The 11,223-nt window shown below is 46.6% G+C and overlaps 1 protein-coding gene across 1 annotated transcript in view; it reads right to left on the minus strand.

The window, feature by feature from the left end:
* Window positions 1-586: 586 nt before the first annotated feature.
* The window catches only part of FUS (FUS RNA binding protein), a 10,903-nt gene continuing 266 nt past the window's right edge, over window positions 587-11,223 (minus strand). Inside the window, exons 2-16 of the mRNA XM_015570693.1 lie at window positions 11,125-11,218; window positions 9,827-9,851; window positions 9,584-9,735; window positions 8,750-8,891; window positions 8,396-8,577; window positions 7,758-7,968; window positions 6,157-6,191; window positions 4,699-4,731; window positions 3,864-3,967; window positions 2,928-3,057; window positions 2,307-2,408; window positions 2,053-2,176; window positions 1,619-1,719; window positions 1,263-1,410; window positions 587-790 (exon numbers count right to left, since the gene is read on the minus strand). Coding sequence (XP_015426179.1) covers window positions 751-790; window positions 1,263-1,410; window positions 1,619-1,719; window positions 2,053-2,176; window positions 2,307-2,408; window positions 2,928-3,057; window positions 3,864-3,967; window positions 4,699-4,731; window positions 6,157-6,191; window positions 7,758-7,968; window positions 8,396-8,577; window positions 8,750-8,891; window positions 9,584-9,735; window positions 9,827-9,851; window positions 11,125-11,218 — 1,623 coding nt within the window. The 3' untranslated portion in view covers window positions 587-750. The remainder of the gene's footprint in view (window positions 791-1,262; window positions 1,411-1,618; window positions 1,720-2,052; window positions 2,177-2,306; window positions 2,409-2,927; window positions 3,058-3,863; window positions 3,968-4,698; window positions 4,732-6,156; window positions 6,192-7,757; window positions 7,969-8,395; window positions 8,578-8,749; window positions 8,892-9,583; window positions 9,736-9,826; window positions 9,852-11,124; window positions 11,219-11,223) is intronic.

Here is an 11,223-nt window from a genome sequence, read left to right on the forward strand (position 1 = left end):
ATCCCCCAATGGCTCCTGGGCTGCCAGAGGGATGTCCAACTGCCAGCTTAGGCCTAATCCCCCTGGGAAGCAGACCTAAGCCAACAGGTGGTCATCCCCCAGGGGTCCCAGACTGCGAGAAGGCACAGGCCAGGCTGAGGGACACCTCCTCCTCCCGGAGTGCACAAATTTTTGTGCACCGGGCCTCTAGTCATGGTCATATTTGAATCCTGCCCCTAAAAGCAATTCTGATTTGAGCCCCACACTTAAAAAAGTATAAAAAGAGCCAAGTCTTTAAAGAGGGCAAGGCTACTGTAAATAGTAAATTCACTAAGACCAGCATGTAAATAAATGTGCTAAAAGTTGTTCAGAGTTGGGCATGTTTGGGGCAACACTCATGACATCACGTGTTCATTTACCCCATTTAGACACCTGACTTTGTGATGAGTTTAATCTCTACTTTTAAGGAGACCACTTAACGTTTTCTCCCCAGGACCAAGTATCAAACACTTTATTCAAGTTCCTACTGGGCAGGATTATCTGAAAGAGGGAAACACCCCACATTCCTGACCTGGACATCAATCCTCAGAAGAGAGGGTAGAGGAAGAAAATTTAACTAAAATGGTTTTTAATGGGAACCAGATATATGGTTACAATTACATAGTCCGACACAAAAAACCCATGGGTGGGTCAGGAGTTGGAAAGTTACAAAACAACAAGGGTCACACTTGGGTATAGAAGAAAAGCTGTTCCAGAACTTCAGGAGGCAGGCTAATATGGCCTCTCCCTGCGATCCTGTCTGTGGTCACCCCTGCAAGAAAGAGTATCCATTAAGGTCTGAGTTACCAACCTCTCATCCCATCCCCAAAATCCTAGCCCAAGAAATGTCTCATCTCTCCAAGTATCGAGTATACAGATTAGTTTCCAGAGATAATTTTCATCCCCTCCTTCCTTCCCTACTATGGTTACAATCTGTTTAACCACCTCACCCTTAAAATGGAACTTTTTCAACAAAACCTTGCAATCCCGCTCTAGCTGGTTTGGTTCGGTGGCTAGAGCATATGCCTGCGGACTGAAGGGTCCCAGGTTTGATTCTGGTCAAGGGCACATGCCTGGGTTGCAGGCTCAATCCCCAGTTGGGGGCGTGTAGGAGACAGCCGATCAATGATGTTTCTATCTCTCTCTCCCTTCTGCTCTGAAATCAATAAAAATATATATTTTTTTAAAAAAACCCTTTCAATCCCATGACCTGTTCAATTAGTTTTATTTCAATTTAGTCTTACCTGGAGTCCATCTTGCCAGGGCCAAAGCCACCTCTGTCCCCACCACCCCGGCCCCCTCGGAAGCCCCCACGGTCCCCGCCTCGGCCTCGGTAGCCGCCCCGATCATAGCCTCCTCTGCCTCCACGACGATCATCTCCATAGCTACCCCCTAGGACAAAAGAAATATGATATATCATATCCCAAAATCCCCCCTAACTTCCCTGCTTAAAATTAAGGGCTTTTTTAAAAATTAAAATTTCATTGTCAAAAGTATTACATATGCCTCCCTTTTTTCCCTTCTAGCTCACCCCCACCCCCCCCAAAATTAAGGGCTTTTTGGTTCCAAATTCTTGTTACCAGCTCTGCCTTTTCCTTACCCATATGAGAGCCTCCTGGTCCCCCTCCTGGGCCATCTGGTTTAGGGGCCTTACACTGGTTACATTCATTCCTCCAAGAGAAGTTCATGTTCTCACATGTACTGAGGAAAAGGAACAATTAATTTGTAGGGGTGGAGAGTAGGGCAAGACATAGAATTAGAAATAGACTCAGATTCCAGTGACTTTACAGAAAGAAAATTGAACCCTGAGGCCTCAAAAAAGGTAAAAGGCTTGCTTCTCAGACACAGGAACAAAAACTGCAAATTAGTGAACCCAGTCCAATACCTTTCCCACTACAGTTACCTTACCTAGGAGGTAAGCTCTTGGCCGTCTGTCCCTATCACTGCAGCCCTGACTTTACTAGTTTGGAAAACACACAACTCTACCGTAACATCAAAGGGCACACATGTAAGACAGAAAAAAGTTTCACTCACGGATTAGGACACTTCCAGTCCCCAGCTCGCTGCTGTCCTCCACCGCCACCACCTCCACTTGGAAATCCTCCTCGGCCACCACCACCACTGCCACCACCTCCATAGCCTCCACGGCCCATGGGTCCTAGTGTAGATCCAAATATGGGTCTGGCCCCCTTCCATGTTTAGTTAATATAACCTTTTCTATGCGAGCCCTCACGATGCTCTCCCCTCTTCCCATCACCTCTTTACACTAACATCAGGAAATAACTCACCTCCTCGCCCTCGGCCTCCACGACCATTGCCACCACCTCGATTGAAATCTGCACGCCGAGTAGCAAATGAAACCTTAATAGGATTCCCAGAGAATTCTTTACCTAAAGAAATAAAGAAGGTATAAAAAGGAGGCTTTTGCCTGACCGGTGTGGCTAAGTGGTTGAGCTTCGAACCAACAAACCAGGTCACGGTTCGATTCCCCGGGCAGTGCACATGCCGGGTTGCGGGCTTGATCCCCAATACAGGGTGTGCAGAAAGCAGCCGATCAATGATTTTTCTCTCCCTATCACTCTCCCGTCCTGTCCGTAAAATCAATAAAAACATATTCCAAAAAAAGGGGAGACGGGACTTTTTATTAAGACGAGTCTAAAACAAGCATGTCAAACTCACGGCCAGTGGGCCAGATACCTCATTTGACATGCTTGGAAAAGAACACTAGATACAATCAACAAGGTAAGACTCTGCCTTCCCAAAAAGGCTTATAATCTAAAGAGATATAAGCAAAAATAAAGACTACTTGCAGTCGCAGATAGAGCAAATGTTCAAAGACTCAAAACGTAGTCCATTTCCCAAGGCTTGCTTGCCCGATCTCCCCCTGACACCAGCCCCCTCATACATACCGTCAAACCAGTCAATCGCTGCTTTAGCAGAAGGTGGGTCATCAAATGATACTGTTGCCTCTCCCTTCAGCTTGCCCGTTTCCCTGTCTGTGTACAGATTAATCATGGGCTGTCCTGTTTTCTTATTTGTCTGAAAAAGGCAACATGAGATAACATCAGGCTTACAGGACATAATAGTTCTACCAACCTTCTAACTTCCTCTAGAACCTGAGGTTCATTGTAACCATACTTCAGCTCCTCTCTTCCCAGTTACTAGTTTCCATCTCACATGTAACTTGAGTGAAAATCAATGGCTCCCATTGTCTCTCAAATCATATCCAATATAATAAAAACAATATGCCAAGTGTCCAGTCTTCCACTCATCCAATCAAAGCATAATATGCTAAAGATATGTTAAGGCTGCTCAACTGCTTGCTATGACGTGCACTTACCACCAGGGGGCAGACGCTCTAACAAGTAGGTTAGCTTGCTGCTGGGGTTCAGCTGATCGGACTGAGGGAGACCTGTTGGACACGCCCTGGAGCCCTCCCTCGGTCCTTCCCCAGCTGGCCAACCTGTGTCTCTCCCCATCCCCAATTGTGCACTGGTGGGGTCCCTCGGTCTGGCCTGTGCTCTCTCGCAATCTGGGACCCCTCGGGGGATGTTGGAGAGCTGGTTTCGGCCCAATCCCACAGGCAGGCTGAGGGACCCCACTGGTGCATGAACTTGTACACAGGGCCTCTAGTTAAAAAGATAAATTTGTAGCTTACAAATTCAAAAGTCTAGAATAGTCCTTCTTATCAACTGTCTTTGTGTTATTCCTTTTATAAAATATCAACAGCAAATGCTCCTTCCTCATCAAATTAAGTTTATAACCATTAAGACATTTATTTTTACTAATATGTGAAATCCAAAAGTCTGAAACAGATAGAAAGCACCACCCTGATCCACAAGTACCTTAATAATACCAATCTGCTTGAAATAATCAGCCACAGACTCGATTGTAACATTCTCGCCCAGGCCTTGTACGAAGATAGTGTTGTTGTCTGAATTATCCTGTTCTGTTTGTGTAATGCAGAAGAAAACATGAATTAGAAAACAAGCAACGGTAAACTGAGTCAGTGACTCTTCACCTAATACCTGATATTTCAAAGGAAAAAATTCTTAAACAACCAATACAATTTGGTTTACATCAGACAAAAAAAAATTACACATCTCTATTTCTTATTGAGTGCCTATATGGTACCCATTTCACAAATTTAAAATTAGTTCTACAACTATCCTTTCAAATATGCTAATAACCATTATAGAAACCAGGGCTCGAGTTAACTGCCCAAGATCACACAATTAAGTGCACCAATGTTTGTAAAACTCTAATTGAAGACGCCAAGGTAAAAAACCCAGTTTACACTAAAATCCAGTGCAAGCATCATCAAAACAAAGATACACTAAATGCTTCCCTATATGAGTCTTTTGTGTTCACTAATTTGGTCATGATTCACGTCTTAAAAACCTATACTTTAAACCAGCAGTTCAGGTGTATGGACCATACAGATGTATCAGCACTCTTAAGACTAGTTAGAAATGCAAGACTAGTTATTGGGCTCCTCCCAGACCTACTAAATTGCTGGGGGAGTAAACTGTATGTTATTTCTGATACGTTTATTTATAAATCACTATAGCTACACCTAAAGTCCCTCCCTTCCCCTCCGTTTTCCTTCTCTACCCCTGCTCTCTCTCAAATAACATCCAGAAAAGGCCCCGATACCATTTTAGCCACCTGTGGACTCACCGGAGTCATGACGAGATCCTTGGTCCCGAGGGCCTTAAGTAACATGGGGGGGAAAGAAAAAACAAGGAAAGAGGAGCCGTTAGTCAACAGGTAAAGACTGACAAAGAAAAAACTTAAAAACAAATCCAAAATCTTGCAAAATATCAGTTAAGTGCTCACAGTCTCACTCCAAACCCCAGAGAAAATCCAAGGCATGGCTGGGGAAGAAGACACAGGCCCCTTAAGATCTGTATGTAACTTGAGTCCCTCCAGGGACAACTCCGCACTTCAGAAAATGCTGCCTCCCCCAGCTCAGGCTGGGAAATGTCCTCAGCACAGATTGGGGGGAGGTGGGGGGCCAAAAGGGAAACTCATTTGAAGTTAACAAACCAACTCATAACTTGGCCCTATTCTCTCACCCCAGAGAGAAATGGGCTCACCACCAGCAATGTGATATGCATCCATCCAGTTTCTCCATACTTTTTAACACCAAAGACACATTCCTTGTGGAACAATTTTTAATTTTTTCTTTAGAAACCATTCTTAAAACCATGTTGTTTCCCCAAAACCACGTATGAAAATTTAAAAAATTAAAAACATATATAATAGCTTTATTTCCATTATGCAGCCTATTTTTTTCCAGAGACCATCTTTGACCAAAGTTTCTCTGAATTCACCATATATACACACTGTACCCACATTCAATGACACCAAAATCATGAACCCGGGCCTTTGGTTTTAAATGGTGAGACAAATCAAGAAACCTTTTGTGAACCAAACCAGAAAAGTTCCAGCTTACTGGCAGACTTCTCAAATTTGCCATTTTTCATGAATTCAGTTTGTGCTGTTTAAGACCTGGTTATTTCCCATGAGCCACACATGCTCCCAACCTTTCTTGTGGTCCACACCTTCCTTTCCACAGCTAGTTTCTATTTGCCCATCAGAGTTGTTTAAATACATATATGTAGAACTGAATTGACACCATTCAGTATTTATTATATAAATACTGCATATACCAACTTCACCATTCTCAGGGCAGTATTTCACATCCCTCTTCCAGAATTAAAACACTTAGAGGTTGTTACACTTTTACACATACACACACATATACATACATACATACACCCTAAACACACTGATCAAAAAGGACCCTAGAGCCAAGTTTGTTCGTGTTCCAGCACACTCTCCAGTTTTTCATAATGCCATGGTCACTAAGTACCAGGTGTGGCAGCACTCATCAAACACCTATTGACCTGAGTCAAACCAATTTGGTGCAAGTCGACTGCTGAGTCTTACCCCTGCCTGCCTCGTTAGCACACATCTGGCAGCAGGTGGCATTCTACCCCACCCCTTTCTGGAGGTGGTTCTGGACACTTCAAAACCTTTGACACTTAAAACACGCTAAGACATCTGGCAAATGAACAATCAGACAAAGCATTGCTGGGAGAGTTGGGAATTTTGGAAACTCTGTTCACTTACCACCAAATTTATTGAAGCCACCACGATCACTTCCGCTGGAGAAGACAAGTTAGAAGAAAGGACATGAAGCTTCCAACGGCTACAAACGGGCGTTTTTTTGTGTTTAATATTCCCCAAACAAGGGTATGTGTTTTGGGAAAAAGATACAAGTGGCTACTAAAATACATGTCCCTTCCTGACCACCCCTTGTCTGACCTTTGATCATGTCACACACACGTGTGCAAATTTCTTAGACACAGTTTTTTAAGAATTTTGCTTTAAAAGGTTATAACTATTTCCTCTGGAAAAAAAATGACCCATTTTCCTTGGTTGGTCTTCCGACGTAGCAGATGTTTTTTCCTCTTGTTGTAAGCAAGTGGTTGACAACCCAATAGTTGGTTTAAAAACCCTACCCCCAATTTACCCAGAAGACATTTCACACCAGGCTGGGGTAGCCCTGAACACATTTTTGTGGTTTTTGCTTTGAAAGCAGCAAGCAGACCCAACCCCATTCCATAAAAAGTCAAAACCAAAGGCAATTTTTCCCCTTAAAGCGAGACAAACTTAGCTAACTAAACCCTATCCTAACTACTGAGCCGTTTTTATTTCCCCCAACCACCGGGGTCACCCCTTCTACACTGCGAGAAGAGCGGAGTATTTTGCATTGTCACCTTTCATACCTGTGGCACATAAAATGCAGAGCAAGTTAACAGTCACATAACAGTTGTTTTTTCTTTTTAAAGTTTTGCATTAAACACACGCACACAATAGAGTTTTCCTCATTTCTGTACAGTTTTTGAGATTGCCCCCACCCACCCTCTGAATACTTACCATATATAAATTTTCACTTTAAAAACCTTTTTCCCCCCAAAAAAAGAAGAAAAAAAGGAGTAACACTGATGACATTCCTCCCCTTTTCAAGGGAGACAAGAGTCTGGTCCTTCTATTTACCAACAGATTTGACGCATGCTTTAACATCAAATCGAAGGTTTCACTTCAAATCAACTATAGCGGGAAGGGAAGGTCCAGTTGGACAGGTAACCAGGGGGAGGGGACAGTGGAGCAAATATGTAGGATACAACTGTCCAGTGTATTTTGTTCAAATGGCCTGCACACTTCAATAACCCCACAAAGCAAGTCAGAAACAAAATCATCACTGTCAGTCAAATCACTGCCAATAAAGCTCATGGATTCAAATGACTACAGAATATGGGAAGAGTAGTCAAATCCTGGAAGCTGAAGTCAGATTCACCGTTAACAACTCCCTTAAAGGACACATGGGAACACAAGTAACAAGTTTCCCTATTACTAGGAGTGGGATCATCGGTTTCCCTTGCAGAGAAAGCCTTTACCTCCATGTTTCCTGCCTAGGATATCAATGACTCCAATCCACACACACCCACGTATTTTTCCTTTGGAAATGTGTCAATACTCAGAGGTGTGGGTTCAGGCTCCCAAGCTCTCACAAAAATAAAATGTGATGGAGGAATCAAGTCTATGCCCCCCATCAAAGCCATGACAAATCCCTGTAATAAGACTAACCATGCTCTAAGGTACTGAATTCATGCAACCCACCACATCCCCCGCCAGTGATGTTACTCCCTGGCTCACAAGACACCTACCCCATGCCGCCTCTGCCTCCACGGCCGCCTCCACGACCTCTGGGTTCATAGCCACCACTGCTGCGGTTGTAACCACCGCCACCGCCCCGGCCTCGTCCCCCACGGTCCTGCTGGCCTCCCCCGTAGCCACCGCCACCACCACCACTTTGGTCCTGATTGCCATAACCGCCGCTGCCACCACTCATGGAGGACTGATCTTGGCCATAGCTACCTGTCAGGAAGAAAAGATACCTTAAGAGGATAAAAAAACAGTGAAATGACATAAAACAGTTCAACCAACTAGGGAATAGTGACTAGAAATAAAGACAGCCCGGCCAGTGTAGCTCAGTGACTGAGTATCAACCTATGAACCAGGAGGTCACAGTTCGATTCCCGGTTAGGGCACATGTCCAGGTTGCGGGATCAATCCCCAGTTGGGGGTGTGAGGAAGCAGCCAATCAATGATTCTCTCATTGATGTTTCTCTCTCTCCCTCTTCCTCTGAAATCAATAAAAACATATTAAAAAAAAAAAAAAAAAGACAGCCAGGGAATAAGAAATCAAGACTTTTAAGAACGCTTTTAGGGCAAGGGCCAGGCAGAATATCAACCTTTATAGAAAACAGATAGGAGACAAAACTGAAGACACCTTCTCACTCACCTCCTCCACCCCCTCCACCTCCACTGCTACTGTTGTACTGGTTCTGCTGTCCATAGCCCTGAGGAGGATTATAGGAACTTTGCTGCTGTCCATAGCTAGGCTGCTGTCCATAGCCAGACTGCTGACCATAGCCCCCACTCGGGGGCTGCCCATAGTTGCTGCTCTGAGAACTGCTACCGTAACTAAGGAAAAGGAAAAAGACAGAATTATATGCCAACATGTCCATTACTTCCTTTCACTTTTGGTACATCCCCATTCTCTAAATCCAACAAAGACACTCCCCATTACTCCTCATAATTGCTCCTATTGGGGGTCACATCATTCCTCAATTCACCCCTCTCCACAACTCCTTACCTTCCCGACGTGCTGCTAGGAGCGGGCTGCTGGCCATAGCCGGGGTAGGACTGCTGCCCATAAGATGACTGAGAACTCTGGCCACCACCATAGCCACCGGTTGAGCCATAACCCTGGGGAGCTGACTGGGTGCCATAGCCTGCTACAAGGAAAAGAGAAAGGAAGTCACAAAAGCTAAGAGGAAAAAGATAAGGCAAAGAATGATGGGAAAAAAACCTTACATATTACCTAATGCTACCATATTTTAAAAGTCAGCCTCTTAGAAGCTGCTTAGAAATTGTGCAAATCATAGTAAAAAAAAGGTACCCTTCTCTTCTACCAACTTCAGAGTTCCAATCCCAAAGCCAGTCTCCAGGACCACCACTAACCACAGCCCAATATCCCTACTCACATCATTTCAACCTGATCATGGGTTTGCACTACAAGTAGGACAACCCATATTATTTATATAATTCAGGGAAAATTTCACCTCTCACTGTAGCATGTGACATTTAATAGTCTAATTTCAAACATCTTCAGGTAAATCATTTTCTCCCTATAAGGATTAAAAGCCTAACTTTCTCCCCTTTAGTGAATACTTCCCCCCACACACACACACACATTTCACTTTCATGCTGAGGGGAAATAGGGAAAAGCGCAGCACAAACATAAAGTAAAAAAATAAAATAAAAGGAAACAATTACAAACCGATGAGCATTTTTGTTTAAAAGGACTCAGACTCCAAAGAGTTTTAAGGGTTAGATAAGGGAAAAGAAACACGGGACAGTTTCAACATTTCAGCACTGCTCGGGGTTAAGAAAAGCAACATTCAGAAGGAGCAGGAAGAGGACTCACTGTTCTGGGTCTGTCCGTAGGAACCATAGGTGCTCTGGCCATAGCCTGAGGTGTCCCCAGACTGGCTGTAGCCACCGTAACTCTGCTGTCCATAGGGCTGGCTGCTCTGCTGGGAATAGCCCTGCCCAGGCTGGGTGGGGTAGGCCCCATAGCTGGAGAGGGGAAAAGGGGGAAAAACCAGCAATCAGGAAAACAGCAACTCCCGCCCTCTGCAGACTTGGGAAGCCCAGAAATGACACTCACCTTTGGGTTGCTTGCTGGGTATAGTCTGCAAAATAAAAACACAATTACCTCACTTGCAGCCATCCCTAAGAAAGCAGAACCCAATAAAGAAAAAGCAAATTTCTACAGAGACCTTTCTGGATGGAAATACCAAGAGCTGGTTGTTTTTAAAAATTATCTCCAAACCTACACCCACCCTCTTCTCACGCCCACCCCAAGAGGGAGGTGTCACCAGGAGTCAAGCTGAGGTCGGGCGATGCGAGAGGCAGGGGTTCAATTACAGCTGCAAGCAGGAGGCAGCCGTGGTCGGATGTGGCCGCTCTCAACCAAAGAACAAAACTAAAGAACCAGCGCGTCCCCAAAGGGGCCACCACCCTTTGCACAACCTGAAGACCGGGGAGTGGACGATTCGTGCAAAGCCAGGGACCAGGAGACCTGACCCCACAGGACAGAGACCATCACCTAAGGGCTCGCCTCGGGAGGCAACTCCACTGGGCCCGCTCTCTCACCCCCCTCCCCTTCCCGGAGCTGAGGGGGGACTCGAGAACCAAAAGTAGTGAAAGCGTTTAAAACGCCACCACGAGGGCGCCCAGCCGGATCAGCCCCGCTCCTCCACACAGTGCAGGCTGCCCCCGCAGGAAGAGGGCAAAGGGACCAGGAGAGGGTGTGGCCTGGGGCGGCCGCTCCTCGGCGTCCCCACCTCAGAGAGGAAATCTGGGCGGGAACACGCTCAGGCCCGGTCCCAAGGCCGGAGGACGACCCTCAGGAACCACCACCACCCGCCAACCGCTAAGCCGGCACGGCCCGGGAGCCCGAGCTTCGGCCCCGCGCCGCGTGGCAACCAAAGAGGGAACGGGGTGGTCCCGCCCCTTCCCGAGGGATCCGTTGAGGGTGGGGGACCAAGGTCCATGCGGGACGGGCACCGCGCAGTCTTTAGCCAAGAGAGGGTCTCGCGACAAAAAGGGCCAAAAAGAAGCGGGAGGGGGCTTCGCGCCTCGAAATGGGGGGGAGGGGCCGGCAGGGCGCGTGCGCGCACCGAGTGCCCGGATGCAGCACTGCGACAAAGCGGCCCGCGCGCAGGGCCGGGAAGCGGGGGAAAGGGGCGCCAGGAGCCGAGCGTTTCCATCCGTACCTCACATTTCACCTCACCAAGACTCGTACCTCCCAGCCCTCACCTCAGGGAACAGGACTGCGAATGGGAGACCGCCCGCCCCGCGCCAGGCATCGGAGCAGAGAAACAAGATGGCGACCTCGGCTTCCCCCTCCACCCATCGATGCTGCTTCCTTCCACAGAGGTACCAGACCCTACACGCGATCACCGCCCCGGTCAGGCGCACGCGCAGTCAGGCCGACACGCCACAAGACTCCCACACCACAGAGCGCCGACGCCGCGAGGACTGAGCGCCCCGCCGCCTGCG

This window comes from Myotis davidii, unplaced genomic scaffold (genome assembly GCF_000327345.1).
Source record: "Myotis davidii unplaced genomic scaffold, ASM32734v1 scaffold1047, whole genome shotgun sequence".
Taxonomy (NCBI): Eukaryota; Metazoa; Chordata; class Mammalia; order Chiroptera; family Vespertilionidae; genus Myotis; species Myotis davidii.